Raw genomic sequence first — 14,601 nt, 5'->3', positions numbered from 1 at the left:
GGATTCAAAATGAAAAAAGTTCTGCCTTTTTGTGCACCTTGCTGCACTTGTACCAGGTGAAGAGGTCTAATACCCTGTTGAAAATGAAAAAAATAGTTATCTTTTGAAATGCAGAACAAGCATTGCATGGGATTGAGGTCTGAATTCTTTTAAGCCCACGTTCACTAAAGGGGGAAAAATAAAGTCTGTATTAACACTGTTAGTTTTAAAATGTTAGAGGCCAGCTCTTCTACTGTTGCCAGTTAACTGGTAAGAATTAGAATTTACTTCACCCCATGATTAATCAGTTTTAAATATTTCTTAAACGTAAAACCCAGGCTTTACTAATTAACCTTTTCTGCACCACAGCGCCAAGTCAAAGCCACAAGGTATGTTGAGACATACCCCTAATCCAATGATTATCTCAATAAACGAAGAAAGCTTTTAATTTCCTTAATTGAAGCCTGCAGTGTAGGGACATGTTTGCTTGGCTACAAATCTTCTTCACGCAGTGCCATTAAAAACTAAAAATAAATGTTTCTTGAAGAAGACTCGCAGAAGAAATCTTGCAATGAGCCGGTGTAACAAAGCACAAGTGTTTCCTACTCTTCTCTGCCCTATAGTGGGTGACTTGTGTGCGCTCCCACTGTAACAGAGAACAGGGAGACCCTGTGGTAGTTGAATGCTTATGGATCAGCAAATCTCCATGCTTTATTTTACTGAGGAATTTCATCTCCTTTCTCGTTTCCTCAAAATCCAGTTCCCTGCCACGCCAGTACCTACCCTGTCATCACCTCCTGCAAACCTCTGCTGTCAGATGCTCGTTTCTACCCAAGTCCTGAGTTCAAGTCCATTGCTGCGATGAGTCCAAAAAGAGCTGAGCAGGAGAAAAGCCGTGCTGTAACCTAACCTTGAACTAGTAACAGGAAAAGGAAAAAAAATGGATTCTCAGAGGGATGCGTTCTTGGTTTCACACTAGGGGTTAGAAACAGTAACCAAATAACGTATCCAGAAATCTCTGGATTCCAGAATCTCTGTGTCTGAACCAGCCACCATAACTCACGTTTGTTTTGGGCTGATCCTAGCAGACAACTGAAGAGTCCTGTTGGGATCCCGCAGTGAGCAAGCAGGAATGAGGAGCTTTTGGCTGAACAGGCTGCTTTAAAATTAAAGTTTTACAGTTGCAAAGTTTTACAAACAATTTTACTGATGCGGTGTTTACATAATACAGGAACTGTAATTAAACAGAAACTTGCCATAAGTAGATCATGATTAACATCATTAGAGCTTATCTACTGGGATAGACTACACCCGATCACTGTATTCGAGAGTCTTGTAAACAAGAATTGCTTATCACTTGTAAACATGTATTTTGGTACATGGGTATGTATCGCCAGCCAAAATATTAATTGTGTTAGGAGCTCTCATTAGAAAAAGTAAACAGCCTCCATTCTAATCAATTAAAACTACTGATTAAAGATCAAAATACTATCAGTCTCCTCCATGTTAAAATTGACAGGTACGGTTGGACTCGATGATCTCAAAGGTTTTTTCCATAGGATTCTATGATTCTGTGAAACAATCACCTTAATTAGCCTTCATTTCCATAATTACTAATCCCAGATAATAGTTTTGCAAAAAGGAAAAATAAACAACTGACTAGGAAAATTATTCACAAAGCACCAGCAGACTTGGTTGGTTTTTTTTTTTTAATAAAGGCTAATTAAGCAATTAATGCTCTAATACAAACAATTAGGAATTGATTTCTAAACATTTTTTTTTTCTATAGACCCCAGTTTCTTATCCTCCACAGCTCTTACTTTCATAGCTTCAGGAGGAAACCATGTCAGTCCAGTCTAAAACGGCCACCGCAGTACAGGAATGCAAAGAGATCTCAAAAATCTTCTACAGTCACAGGGTTTTAATCAAAGCGTATAAAATTTTAGTCTAGAAAAATATGTACGGATTGTATACAGTTACTGTGCTTGGAGAGTGAAGAGGAGAGGGCACCATTCAAACGGCACAGGCAGATGGAAAAATGTAGAGACTTTCCTTAAAACTCTTGGTATGGGGGGTTTTGTTGGTTTTTTATCTCATACTTTTAACCTAAAGAGGTGCAAAAAGTATCATTAGGCGGGAAGCCTAGTTGCTGGCAAGGGACTGATGAATAGGTGGCTGGAAGCAGCGCACGTGTTCCACGGGTGTGCTCTCTCCATCCCCGGACTTCAAATACTTGTCCAAAATAGCAATGATTTCATCATTCAGAATCTGGAACTTGCGAATTCTCTCAACCATTTTCTTCAAAGGCTGCAAACATCAAAAAAAAACCCCAAACGCGCAGGAATTAGCATTGGAGATAAAAAGCCTTGGTCACAAAAGCAGCAAAAGCTGCTACCTCACCTCTCCCAGCAATGTTCTGAATGTTTCCCTTACACTGCTAATCCTGGGAAAATCCAAGGTGCATTTTGGTTTTTGAAAACGCTGCTTTTTACACAACGAAGGGCAATTTGCAGCAGCCTTGTCATAATCTGAATGCACGTACGTGAGACAGAAAGCACTAAGGAAATCCCACATAGTCAGGAAATCAGAATTCTCACTGACCAGTTCAAACTCCATTACTAATGCCTTAATTTTTTGTTCCTAAAAATCCCCGTGCCCTCATTTGCAACATTCTGTTCCGAAAAGCAGTTGCTACCATCAACGCTGCATTCGAGTACAAACAGCTCTAATTTATTGTTTTTACTATAGTGAATACAGAAAAGATGTTTTCAACTCACCACATTCTTTATAACCTCATCTTTGCCATCGTGCTTCTGGACTTTCAAGAGGTGGTAGCAGAAATCCAGCACATCAAAGCGACGCTGCTGTCCCAAAAGCACAATGATCATACAGCCAGCCCAGTGCAAGCCATCTCCAAAGCACTGCCTGAAACAGGGAACACACCACATAAAGCACGTTACACCTATATCCTCAGAAACACAATAAACACTCGGGTCCAGACGAGGCTACAAGGATGACCAGAGGGCTGGAGCATCTCCCATACGAGGACAGGCTGAGAGAGTTGGGGTTGTTCAGCCTGGAGAAGAGAAGGCTCCAAGGAGACCTTATAGCGACCTTCCAGTACCTGAAGGGGCTACAGGAAAGCTGGGGAGGGACTGTTTGCAAGGGCTTGTAGTGACAGGACAAGGCGGAACGGCTATAAACTGGAGAGGGGCAGATTTAGACTAGACATAAGGAGGAATTTCTTCACCATGAGAGTGGTGAGACAGCGGCACAGGTTCCCCAGAGAAGCTGTGGCTGCCCCATCCCTGGAGGTGTTCAAGGCCAGGTTGGATGGGGCCTTGGGCAGCCTGGGCTGGTGGGAGGTGTCCCTGCGCATAGCAGGGGGGCTGGAACTAGATGATCTTTAAGGTCCCTTCCAACCCAAACTATTCTATGATAATCAGCCATTATATTAAACTACATCTATATCCCTAGAATATATTAGACATTAATCTAGAAAATGCTGCAAAATCTCCTTTGGGTTGCAGGCATGAAAGGAAGCAAACGCCCTATGTTGCTGCCTCCATAATTGCCCAGTGAAGAGCACTGTGTTACCACTCCAACAGTTTTTCAAAATAAGGGTATTACCAAAATTAACAAAACCAAGAACTACAGTTCCTGGTTAACTTGTGTCAGTCATATTAACTTCCAAGTGCTCATTCTTGCTCATAATTCAGAGAAAAAAAATACTTGCTAGGAGTACATGCACCAATGTTCAGCTATTTTATTTAAGTTTAGCGCCTGCAGGGGTCTAGCTACTATAGAAAGACACATGGTAGGGTCTGTTTGCCACGGGATCATTCATTATACATGGCCAATACTTAAAACAGAGGGTTATTTTTGTTCAAGATACAATAATATCTGTGTTCATGGATTATGAGCCCCTCTCGGTGATGGCAGCACTTTCCCTTGTTTTAGCAATAAGCTCTTGGACACAGGCAAACAAACGGCTCCATTCTGGGTCCCCTGGCCAGTGACACAAGGAGGACAAGCAAAGCGCTGTGCCCGCAGGTGCCCTGCTGGCAGCTGGCAGTACATACTCCACAGTGAACTCGTGTGTTCCCACAGGGATGCAGTAGACGAACTGCATGGCGCTCCAGAGGCGATGGAATTCCACACACTCGTCCACGTGCATCACTCCATTGCTAGGCAGGGGCCCGCGCCAGATGGGATCATCCAGGAACGAGCGGATCCTTGTCAGGATAACCTCAAACATGGACAGGCCACAGCAGAGGCGTTCTTTGGTCAGCAAGTCCCCTTCCCTTGCGATTGCTATTTGCTGAGGTGGAGAGAAAGAAAGTGCACAATCCTTGTAAAAAACACTTAACCCTAAGACTATATGAAAAATCACCACCACCACGTTTTTCAGTTTCACTTGGTTTATTCTAGGATATATTTCTCCTGACTTAAAGTGAAGTCAGAGGCCTGGGCTTCAGTTCAGTGGAAAAAACAGTCCAAGAAAATTGTAATACCCCTTTAAATCCAAAAAGTTTGCAAGTAAGTAACACTAACTGAAGTAATGCTAATCCTGGACCAGTCTCAGGGAAGTTTAAAGATTTTTTTTTTTTGCCAGAAAGGAGGCAAAAAGCAAAAACTGAAGAGTTCAGGGCTCTGCTGCTGGTACGGGCAGTAGCTCGCGCCTGTGCTTTTCTGCGTATCTCCCTAGCTGCTGCTGTTAGAGGTGGGAAAGCTCCAAAGAGAGCACAAACAGGTTCAGACAAAACCCATAAATGGCAATGCCAGTTAGGGCTTGTCCCAGCTTGTGCCATCACATTGAGAGCTCTCTCCTACTGGGCACCAGCCTGTTTTGAGCTGCAGCACATACGATGATAAAAGCAGTCTGAAGTCTGCTTCAGAGCACTCTGCGCCTAGATTCTAGTATTCTACTCAATCCCTCGTAAAGTGCTAAAGTCAGCAGGGAATTAATGTGCCCCTCACTGACAGAAAATAATGCTGAAGCTGCAAGGACAGATCAAGAACATTCTCTGTGGTCATTGTGCTTCCAGGAAAGCTCAACTCAGCTCAGTTTCCAAGAGTTTCTAATCATCCGGCTGAGAGAGAATAAATTGTGTGTGCGTGTGCTTACATGTCTGCGCGTATCAGAAAACTGATTGCTCTTGGTGGCGTTTGCACTAGGAGCACCCAGGCTGGCCCTTACGCTGAGAGGGTGTCACACAGCAATGTACATACGTTAGCATTTTCCCCCAAACATGTCAATGACACCTGAGACTCAAGTATCTTGAACTTCTGATCTTTAACAGCTTTACCAACTCTATAGATCTGAAAAATAAACCCCAAAATCCTATTGTGCAAACAAAGTGGATGTGCAGGTTGAAGTTCTGACATAGCTGTCAGCATGTGTGAAAGGAGAAGCTTTCTAGCACTCAAGAATTTTTTTAATTGCTTCTGACACAAATAAGCAAGATTACCTGGGGTGTTCCTAGTCTTTCAATGAGAGGAACCAAATGTAGTGGAGCATATTTTGATTCTAGTCTCTTCATTTTAGCATCAAGTCTTTCACCCTCTGCAAGAAAAAAGAGAGCACTGACTCATTTAATTGGTAGCCAACTTAATTTTGTAAAGAATATTTTTTATAATTTTATAAATTGAAAGTAATTAAGAAAATTCTTATTTTTACACAACCTTTATTCAGTGCAGTAGAAAACTGGATAAAGTATTTTGATAGGTATAAATAGCCGGTTAATCTTTAATTTGCTTTTAGAAAAATAGGTATTATATTTTAAAATGTAGCACTGTTTGTGCAACAAAAAGAAACCAAGGATTTGCAGTAGAATACATTTAATTAACTAAATTGAAGACCAAGTATAAGACTTGATTATGCTGCTGCTAACATATTTGACTCCCACTTGCACTAAGCCAACTAAATTGCGCTTATCATACATAAAATGCTTGACTTTAGAAGGTGGGGTATAATGAGGGTGGAATTCTGTGTATAACAAGGTTTAAAAAAACAGTTGGCGCCCCCTCAACACTGGCGAACAAGAGATGTTCTCTGGCAAATGGGAAAATAGAATTTACAAGTAGGTACGGTGAGTCTGGAAATACTCTCCAAGATTTTTGGCTGACGGAATTTCTCTGAGCAGAACAAATCAGCTGCTCTGCCAGCGAGAAATGGAAAGAAAAGGAGTCTAAGGAGCAACAAAGAAATAAAAGAAGCATGAGGGGGATAAATAGCTCACTTTCTGACAATGAAGGATGAGGACAGCAGATACCAGAGGAAGCAATCCTGCAAACATTCACCACCGCATGACCAGTTCCATAAAAAGGCATATATGAAAAGTCCACTGGGACCGGAGACCACTCGTATTTACTTTGCTGGCGGATTCCCTATACCCTGTACGACTGACCCTGTATGATTGAGTCTACCCTATTTAACTGGCTATCATATAAGCTAAACAGCACCTTTGGAAAAGCCCTCTCACCACATCCACATCGAGGAGTAATACTGCCCTGAGCATCCATCCCACTCTTCCTTTCTACAGCATTCCTCCTGCAATTTGCTCTGAGCCTTGCTAAGAAGCATCTATTTTTAAGTCAAATAGGTCTGAACCTATTATCTCTATCCCATAATTAACACAGTGTTGTGAAGGATGACCGAGGATGGTCACTGAAACCGCAGCAGCAAGCGAGGGAAGTGGAAAGCATCACAGAAGGAAGGTGTTTTCACTTAGCCCATACCTTTGACGTGAACTCTGGGCAGAATATTTTGGAATGGTGCCGCATGCAACAGGTCACACACCTCTTCTAGGGACTGGAATGAAAAGGAAACGAGGTATTTATTTAGTTCCAAAGCACACACAAACCACACCAGATCCCTACAGCAGGCTTCCAAAAGCATGCCAGTGCCACCACAGAAACACCAGAGGGCAGCCAGCCTCTGCTGCAACCACGTATTGCTGCTCTGAGCCCTCAGTCTCCAAAGGCGATTTGATTCCATCAGGTTACCTTGGATTCCTGAATAAACTCCAGCAGGTCTCCTCCTACCCTCAGCTGGTAGTTTGTAAGGGGCAGGTTATTTATTAAGAAGACTAATGCAGAATGAGTGATTTTGGTGTGAAAGCGGCAGACGGCTCCAGTGCAGACAGAGCGGTGAAGGAGGTGACTCACTACTTGGTTATTTTTACCAGTGCTATTCCCACAACCTGTTATCTATCGTGGCAGGCATATGTCCCTGCCAGGCTGGCTGAGACATGTGACAGCAGCAGTTAACCACCTCTCAGGAAGTATTTCACATCTTCAGGGACAGGCGGAAGGAAGGCTGGTGCCTCCTGGTTCTTGGCTGCCACATGTGCAGAGAAAATGCAGAGATGACCAGAAGCAAGATACATGACTTTGCTATGTCCCTCTCCTCATTTTTGGAGAAGAGGCTTTCCTCATTTATAATCCCTCAGTGCTAGAAGAGATATTCATCAGCCATACCCTGGGCAAGGCCAGTTTATTAGACTTAATAAGCCTTCCCCACATCTAGCTGCTTATGGTTGGACTTGATGCTCTTAAAGGTCATTTCCAACCTAAATGATTCTATCATTCTATGTTAACATCATTGAAAATGTATGTGCTACACAATTAAGACCAACAAGACCCACCCACTATCAGAAATGCATTACAGGCCTGCATTTTACACTGGGGTAAAGTCATAGAATCATAGAATCACTAGGTTGGAAAGGACCCACTGGATCATTGAGTCCAACCATTCCCATCAATCACTAAACCATGCCCCTCAGCACCTCACCCACCCATCTTTTAAACACCTCCAGGGAAGGTGACTCAGCCACCTCCCTGGGCAGCCTGTTCCAGTGCCCAACGGCCCTTTCTGTGAAAGTTTTCTTCCTGATGTCAAGCCTGAACCTCCCCTGGCAGAGCTTGAGGCCATTCCCTCTTGTTTTGTCAAAGTCAAGTTAAGTTATGATAGATGACCACCATGGAAAAACATAGGTTCATCAGGGCACCACCGAGGACAAAACCAAGAGGAGGGATAGCTGTAGCGGTGTATTACTAGAAAGTGTCACCACGGTGGTGTTGCAAAAAAACGTGCACCCAGCACTGGTGTCACTTCAGTACACCCTCAAGCAGTGAGGGCCCTGGCTTGCATGGCCTTTCACCATGCACCCTGTTAACCTGAATCGAAAGTAATCCAATTTCTCATTTTGTTTCAGCTATCCCATTACTGACTATGGGTTCGCTGCTTGTCACTTGTCCCTCTAATTGTTCTCCACTACAAGGGAGGGATCCTCTAACAACATGAACAGGACTCTGAGGAACACCAGTGTCTTCATCACCTTATCTTACATCAACAGCTTTAATACACCCTAAAGAATGAGTCTTATGTGAGGCTTTATTTTTGTGCAGCAGCAGGCCCCCAGCCAACTTGTTGAGGAAATGACGTAGCTGGTTCACAGTCAGTAAACATCTCCACATGACGGCAGCCCAGACTCGGCGGCAGCGTGTGCCTGCACAGCGTGGGCAGAGCATCCTGTACCAACAGGCAGGGGAGAGACTCCCTACCCAAGTGTCAAAAACATGACACAGGTAAAGAAAGGGAAGACAGCCCCTGGCTGCTTTTGCAGTCCATAAGCCACCTTTCCCTCTGTAAGCACCCAAAAGCCTAAAGATCAAGAAATTACAGATCTGGTCATTTCGTTTGAACAGCAAATTGTGTAATGTAATCGTGTAATGTAAAAGAAGAATGGGAAAAGAAAATCATAGAACAGTTAGGGTTGTAAGGGACCTTAAAGATCATCCAATCCTACCACCCTGCCATGGGCAGGGACACCTCCCACCAGCCCAGGCTGCCCAAGGCCCCATCCAACCTGCCCTTGAACACCTCCAGGGATGGGGCATTCACAGCTTCCCTGGGCAACCTGTGCCAGTGCCTCACCACTCTCATGGTGAAGAAATTCTTCCTTATGTCTAGTCTAAATCTGCCCCTCTCCAGTTTATACCCATTGCCCCTCATCCTATCACTACATGCCCTTGTAAACAGTCCCTCCTCAGCTTTCCTGTAGCCCCTTCAGGTACTGGAAAGTCACTATAAGGTCTCCTTGGAGCCTTCTCTTCTCCAGGCTAAACAACCCCAACTCTCTCAGCCTGTCCTCATATGAGAGGTGCTCCAGCCCTCTGTTCATCTTCGTAGCCCTCCTCTGGGCCCACTCCACCAGCTCCATATCCATCTTATGTTGAGAATTCCAGAACTGGACACAATACTCCAGGTGAGGGCTCACAAGAGAGGAATAGAGGGGCAGAATCACCTCCCTCGCCCTGCTGGCCGTGCTCCTTTTGATGCAGCCCAGGATGCAGTTGGCCTTCTGGGTTGTGAGCGCACATTGCCGGCTCATATCAAGCTTCTCATCAACCAGCACCCCAAGTACTTCTCCACAGGGCAGCTCTCAATCACATCATCCCCCATCCTGCAATGAAACTGCGGATTGCCCCAACCTAGGTGTGGGACCTTGCACTTGGCCTTGTTGAACCTGATGAGGTTCGTTTAAAATGAGAGATAGAGATAAAAAGCAATTGTAACACCGTGCTCTAAGGAGCAGACAACTTTGCAATCTGTATGGTAGAGACTGGGCATATAGGAAGCAGCTGAAAGACTGAATGTTTCACAGTTTCATTCAAGCTAAGACAGCCGAGTGTCTGGCAAAGCAGGCTCTATTGTCAGCCATCCAAGCAGCATGAAGAATATCCAAGAAGTCCACGTTAACTTTGCGATGTTTCAGATGACAACAGGAATGACAAGCAGGGAAAGAAAATAACAGTACCAGATGTACAACTCATCGACATAAAAGAGTGGCCACCCTGTGACTGACTGCAGGAATGCCATATTTGATCATAATTTATGATGATGGTCATAATATTTGATCCTAAGGCACTGTACATGAGACAATGTCTCTCATCCAGCAAAGTCAGGAACCCCTGCTACCTCATAGACATAAAAGCCCCTGCAAGACTGTAAGAGATCAGAGTAGGGAACTGTTTCTACCCATCTGCCCATCAGCAATTGCAAATTTGCAGATTTCAACCTTGTTATTTATGACGTTAGTAACAAAAATTGGAGAGCACATTTTGAGAGACAGATGGGTTTTAAACTAGCACAGCAGGCACCTACCAGACTCTGTTCAATGAGGAGGCAAAACAGGACAGCATTTCCCACTTCCCGCAAATTCTGGAAGCAGACAGTCTTCAGTTCTGCATACTCAACGATGTCCTTCAACTGATGGTGAAAAAACTCCAAGATACCTGAAATCAAAAGAGAAGCAAAAAAAATTGAATCTCAAGAGCCAGACCAAAATCTAGTGATGATCACACAGGCTCACCTGTCACCTTGGGAAAGTAGGCAAAAGATTCTGGTCACGTGGATAAGAGTCACGTGGATCAGGACTAATTTTATTTTCTGCCTCAAAAGCACTCCAATTTTTTAACCAATTTGCCTATTGAAATGTTGCAGTAAACGTGCATTAAATACGCTGTATCAGAGCACAACTAACTGAGGGTGCAGGCTTAAGAGTTCTCTCTCCATGTACCAGCACATGTTTTTATCTCCAGCTGTGCAGCCCAGAGGAAACTGAAAGGAGCAGTATTCAAATATGTTTAAAATCAGAGGTTATAAGGGACTAAGTCAGTGGTGCACCGATCTTTTTAACTGGATAAATCATGCAAAATGGAGTGCCTAGCTTATCGCTCCTGGAAAAGGGAGCCAGTATAACTTATAGAGGTAAGAAAACAATTTCCAGGAGCAGGAATAAAAACTAGGGCTCTTGTCTGCTATTAGAATCATAGAATAATCAGGTTGGAAGAGACCCACCGGATCATCAAGTCCAACCATTCCTATCAAACACTAAACCATGCCCCTTAGCAAATTATTAATCCTGTTTCAGCCTCTGTCTCCCAACCTGCTGCACCACCTGACATGTTCAATTCACAGCTGTTATTTTTGAGGATGACAGAGCCAGCAAGGAGCAGAGCACTAAAGATACAGGGAACAGGACTGGCGTCGGGCTATGACTCTGACAGTGACACACTCAGCCAGAGGTGATCTGCAACCTCACAAAACAATTAAATACAGAAAACCGCAAGTGAAGATCTGCTGTCAAGAGTACATCAGATCTTGCTGGCAAGCACAGCCAGAACATGGTTTTCTTAGAGTTTTCCTAAAAGCTGTTATAAACCAGCTAAATTATTATTTTAAAAACACCTTACTTACACAAACATGTCTCTTCCATCAAACCTCTCCCCAAAAATGGTGATGCTTAACACACTAGTGGATCTCCAGCTCCTTCCTCCCAGCCCCAGAAAGGCTGCACAGTCCCTTGGCTACAGACAAGCCCAGGAGACACCAGGCTTGGCAGCTTTTGCAGGGACCTGATCTGGTCAACACCACAGAGGTTAAAGCTACAGGCGAGGAAGAGCAGAGAGTTGCAGTAGGTCAGACAGCTCTCTGGCTTTTTACAAGTTAATTTTTATCAGCATTTTTCCATTTGTCTGCACAAGCCTGACCCTTTTAAAAAGCCACCAAAAACCTTGAGAAAGAAGAAAATACACGCGCAAAGCTTTCAAATTGCACACTGTGTACAGCAGTTCATTTCCATTACACTGAATTCAGTCAGACAGTTAAATCTCTACCCAACCACATCTAAAGCAATTGAAAGGACATGAGGAATGACAGCACAGATGCCCCCCACCATCTCCCCATGTGTTTCTTGGATGCAGCTGATGAGCACTTCCCATGCAGAAGGTTAGACTCCTGTATTTACTCAGTAAGGTAATGGCTGAGAAGGGAAAGCACAAACATAAAATACTATGATAAACTGGACCATATCCATGCCAACAAAATCCCTTGAAAATATACAGCAAAGGAAGGAACTGTACTGCTAGCCCACACACTTCTACAGAAAGCCTCACATCATTAAAGTTAGTAACACGAAACATCAATAAAGTACATGGTGAGGAGATGCAGGGTTGGCTCTTTTGCATCTCAAAGAGCTGTTTGTCAATAGAAAATTTGTAGTAAATGAGTGTTCCCCCACACATTCACTGGAGATAAATTTCAGACCTAACTTTGGTATTTTAGCAACACCATAGAAAAACAGAACTGAAAAACTAATGGAGAAAGAAAAGTCAGGTGTAACGAGTGCTTGCTAAGCTTGATTTATTCAAAGGAATCACATTTAAATCTAGCTAAAAAGCAAATAAGTCATGCCAGCACATCAGAGACTTCCCCCTTCCCATAACATGGGAGCCATCTAATAAAAAAGCTCTGGAAAAGACTGTCAGTGTCCATTCAAAGTTGCGACACAAAGGTCAGTTGCAACTCCCACATATCTGACCAGCAGTGAGCACTTATATTTTCTTTTTAAACACACCAGCCCACCGTGGCAATGAGATGCTCCAGGGCTGAATACAGCGATTCCCATTTTAAAGATGAGGTTGAAAAGGCAGATTGATACAGCAGAAAATTTTACACAAATTTTTGATGCTAGGAAAAAAAATGCAGAGTGAGGGAACTGAAGAAAGCTTTACTACAAATCTACAAATTCCTTTACTACAAATTCCTTTGTGTTTTTCTCTGTCAATAATAGGGCTTCCGTGCCTTGCAAGATAGGTCGTCTAAGGATGCACTGCTAGAAGTCAAGTCAAATACTTTCCTCATGCCAACACTGGATGCCTTTCTGGAAGCAAAAGTCGATTGCATTGTCCTAGAAGTAGATCTGTGTCATAGAGGAAATCAAACTGGAATATCTACCAACACTTCTGGCCTTAGTATCCGTGGCATGTGCACAGACATTGACGGTGAACTGTCAGAAGGGCTGGAAGATTCCCCAAAACATGGTGCATAACTGTAGAATTCACATAGTTACCATGGCAAGAAAGCAGAAGCCAAGCAAGTAGGATATTTGCTATACGGATGGACATAGGAACATTTTTCCCTTTACCTTGTATGGCAAACAGGGAACAATTTGGTAAGAACAGAAGTTGAGCAGAGCAACAAGGATGATTCTGCTACTGCAACATGGAAACAACTAGCAGTCATGAAGGGGTTGGAAAATGATGGGGTGGGGGTCAAACTCTCCTCAGCTCCTCACTCAGCCTGTGGATTTTGTGGGGAGTTTCAGAAGAGAGATTGATGCTCAGAACAATGTTGAAAATATTTTATTAATGTTATATGGGCAGCTCTGAAGGGAAATCCTGGGAACCACCCATGTTGCCTAAAGCAAATAAAAAGCAGGACGGCACAGAGAGAAACCAGGAGCAATACAGAGGACTGGCAACAAGGAATGCTACTACCTAAACCCCAACAGAAGGTGTGACTGAAACCAAAGTCTTAAGTTCACCCAAAAGCAGAAGAGTAGCATAAGTCAAAGAGGCTTGAGGTTCATACCAGAAAAATTATGTATTGCCTTTTATAGTCACTCCAGGTGACAGTTCCTCTCACAGGGGACAGGACAAGAGGAAATGGCCTCAAGCTCCGCCAGGGGAGGTTCAGGCTGGACATTAGGAAAAAATTTTTCACAGAAAGGGTCATTGGGCAGTAGAACAGGCTACCCAGGGAGGTGGTTGAGTCACCTTCCCTGGAGGTGTTTAAGGCACGGGTGGACGAGGTGCTAAGGGGCATGGTTTAATGTTTGATAGGAATGGTTGGACTCGATGATCCGGTGGGTCTCTTCCAACCTGGTTATTCTATGATTCTATGAAAGATCCTTATTTCTTCACCAAAGCCCAGTCTCCACATACAGACATAGAAGTACAGACACCCGCAGTGTCTGCCACAGAAGTCCTGTGGCAGAAATACATCACCACATTTTCAATAATGTTCGAGCAATGGCATTCCCAGTCACACCTCCTTGTGTGGAATACAGAACTGTATTTTTCTGACAAACTACACATGCATACTGAAGCTCTGCAAAAAAGAAAAGGGTCTCAGGAAATTAAATTTCACTTAACTGCATGGAACTTTCCTCTTCCCCTAATGTTCTGTATTGTGATAGGTAAGTTACTGAATTAGATACATATACATAGAATTTTGCAAGGCAAATGATTCAAGGGTTTTTGCTCCTTCTCTCCAAGAAAGCACTTTTAATTAAACTCCTCTATTCCTGCAGATGGGATGACATTAGGTGTCATAATAATTGATTTTATAATCCCAGTTTCTGGTTTACACAGATTTCAACAGAAGCAAAGGCTGCTGATATAAAACAGATCTAGTAAAGTATAGAAGATTGCTAAAGGATTATGTTCCATCTCTGCTTCTAAAATCCTATCTCAATAGCACTCAAACAGCAGATGCCAGGTTTCAGCTGTGCAGTCTGTACACTAATTAATTTAGGAAGTCAGACCAAGTCCACACATGCAATGGAAAGCTAGTTGAATTTCTTCCCTTCAGTTACCTTTCATTTGCTGTAAAACAATTTCAATTCACACCTGCAGACTCAAATCAAACACATTCCAGAGCTTGTAACTATTCTAGTACCTAAAAGACTAGGATGAAAAGTGGCTATTAATTCTAGAACTGAACTGCTGACTAACAACAAACCTGATCTTGAACATAATTGTTGGTCTAGT

At 43.3% G+C, this 14,601-nt stretch overlaps 1 protein-coding gene across 4 annotated transcripts in view; it reads right to left on the bottom strand.

Annotated features, from left to right (window-relative positions):
* Positions 1 to 1,168: 1,168 nt before the first annotated feature.
* CYFIP1 (cytoplasmic FMR1 interacting protein 1) overlaps positions 1,169 to 14,601 on the bottom strand; it is a 77,308-nt gene continuing 63,875 nt past the window's right edge. For all 4 annotated transcript variants that reach the window (XM_069876006.1, XM_069875998.1, XM_069875989.1 and 1 more), the window contains exons 26-31: positions 10,151 to 10,281; positions 6,721 to 6,793; positions 5,451 to 5,545; positions 4,062 to 4,300; positions 2,757 to 2,904; positions 1,169 to 2,286 (exon numbers count right to left, since the gene is read on the bottom strand). In XM_069876006.1, the coding sequence (XP_069732107.1) occupies positions 2,122 to 2,286; positions 2,757 to 2,904; positions 4,062 to 4,300; positions 5,451 to 5,545; positions 6,721 to 6,793; positions 10,151 to 10,281 (851 nt within the window). In that variant the 3' untranslated portion in view covers positions 1,169 to 2,121. The remainder of the gene's footprint in view (positions 2,287 to 2,756; positions 2,905 to 4,061; positions 4,301 to 5,450; positions 5,546 to 6,720; positions 6,794 to 10,150; positions 10,282 to 14,601) is intronic.

Source organism: Phaenicophaeus curvirostris, chromosome 1 (genome assembly GCF_032191515.1).
Source record: "Phaenicophaeus curvirostris isolate KB17595 chromosome 1, BPBGC_Pcur_1.0, whole genome shotgun sequence".
NCBI classification, from domain to species: Eukaryota; Metazoa; Chordata; class Aves; order Cuculiformes; family Cuculidae; genus Phaenicophaeus; species Phaenicophaeus curvirostris.
This window is presented reverse-complemented; position numbering and strand designations above follow the sequence as displayed.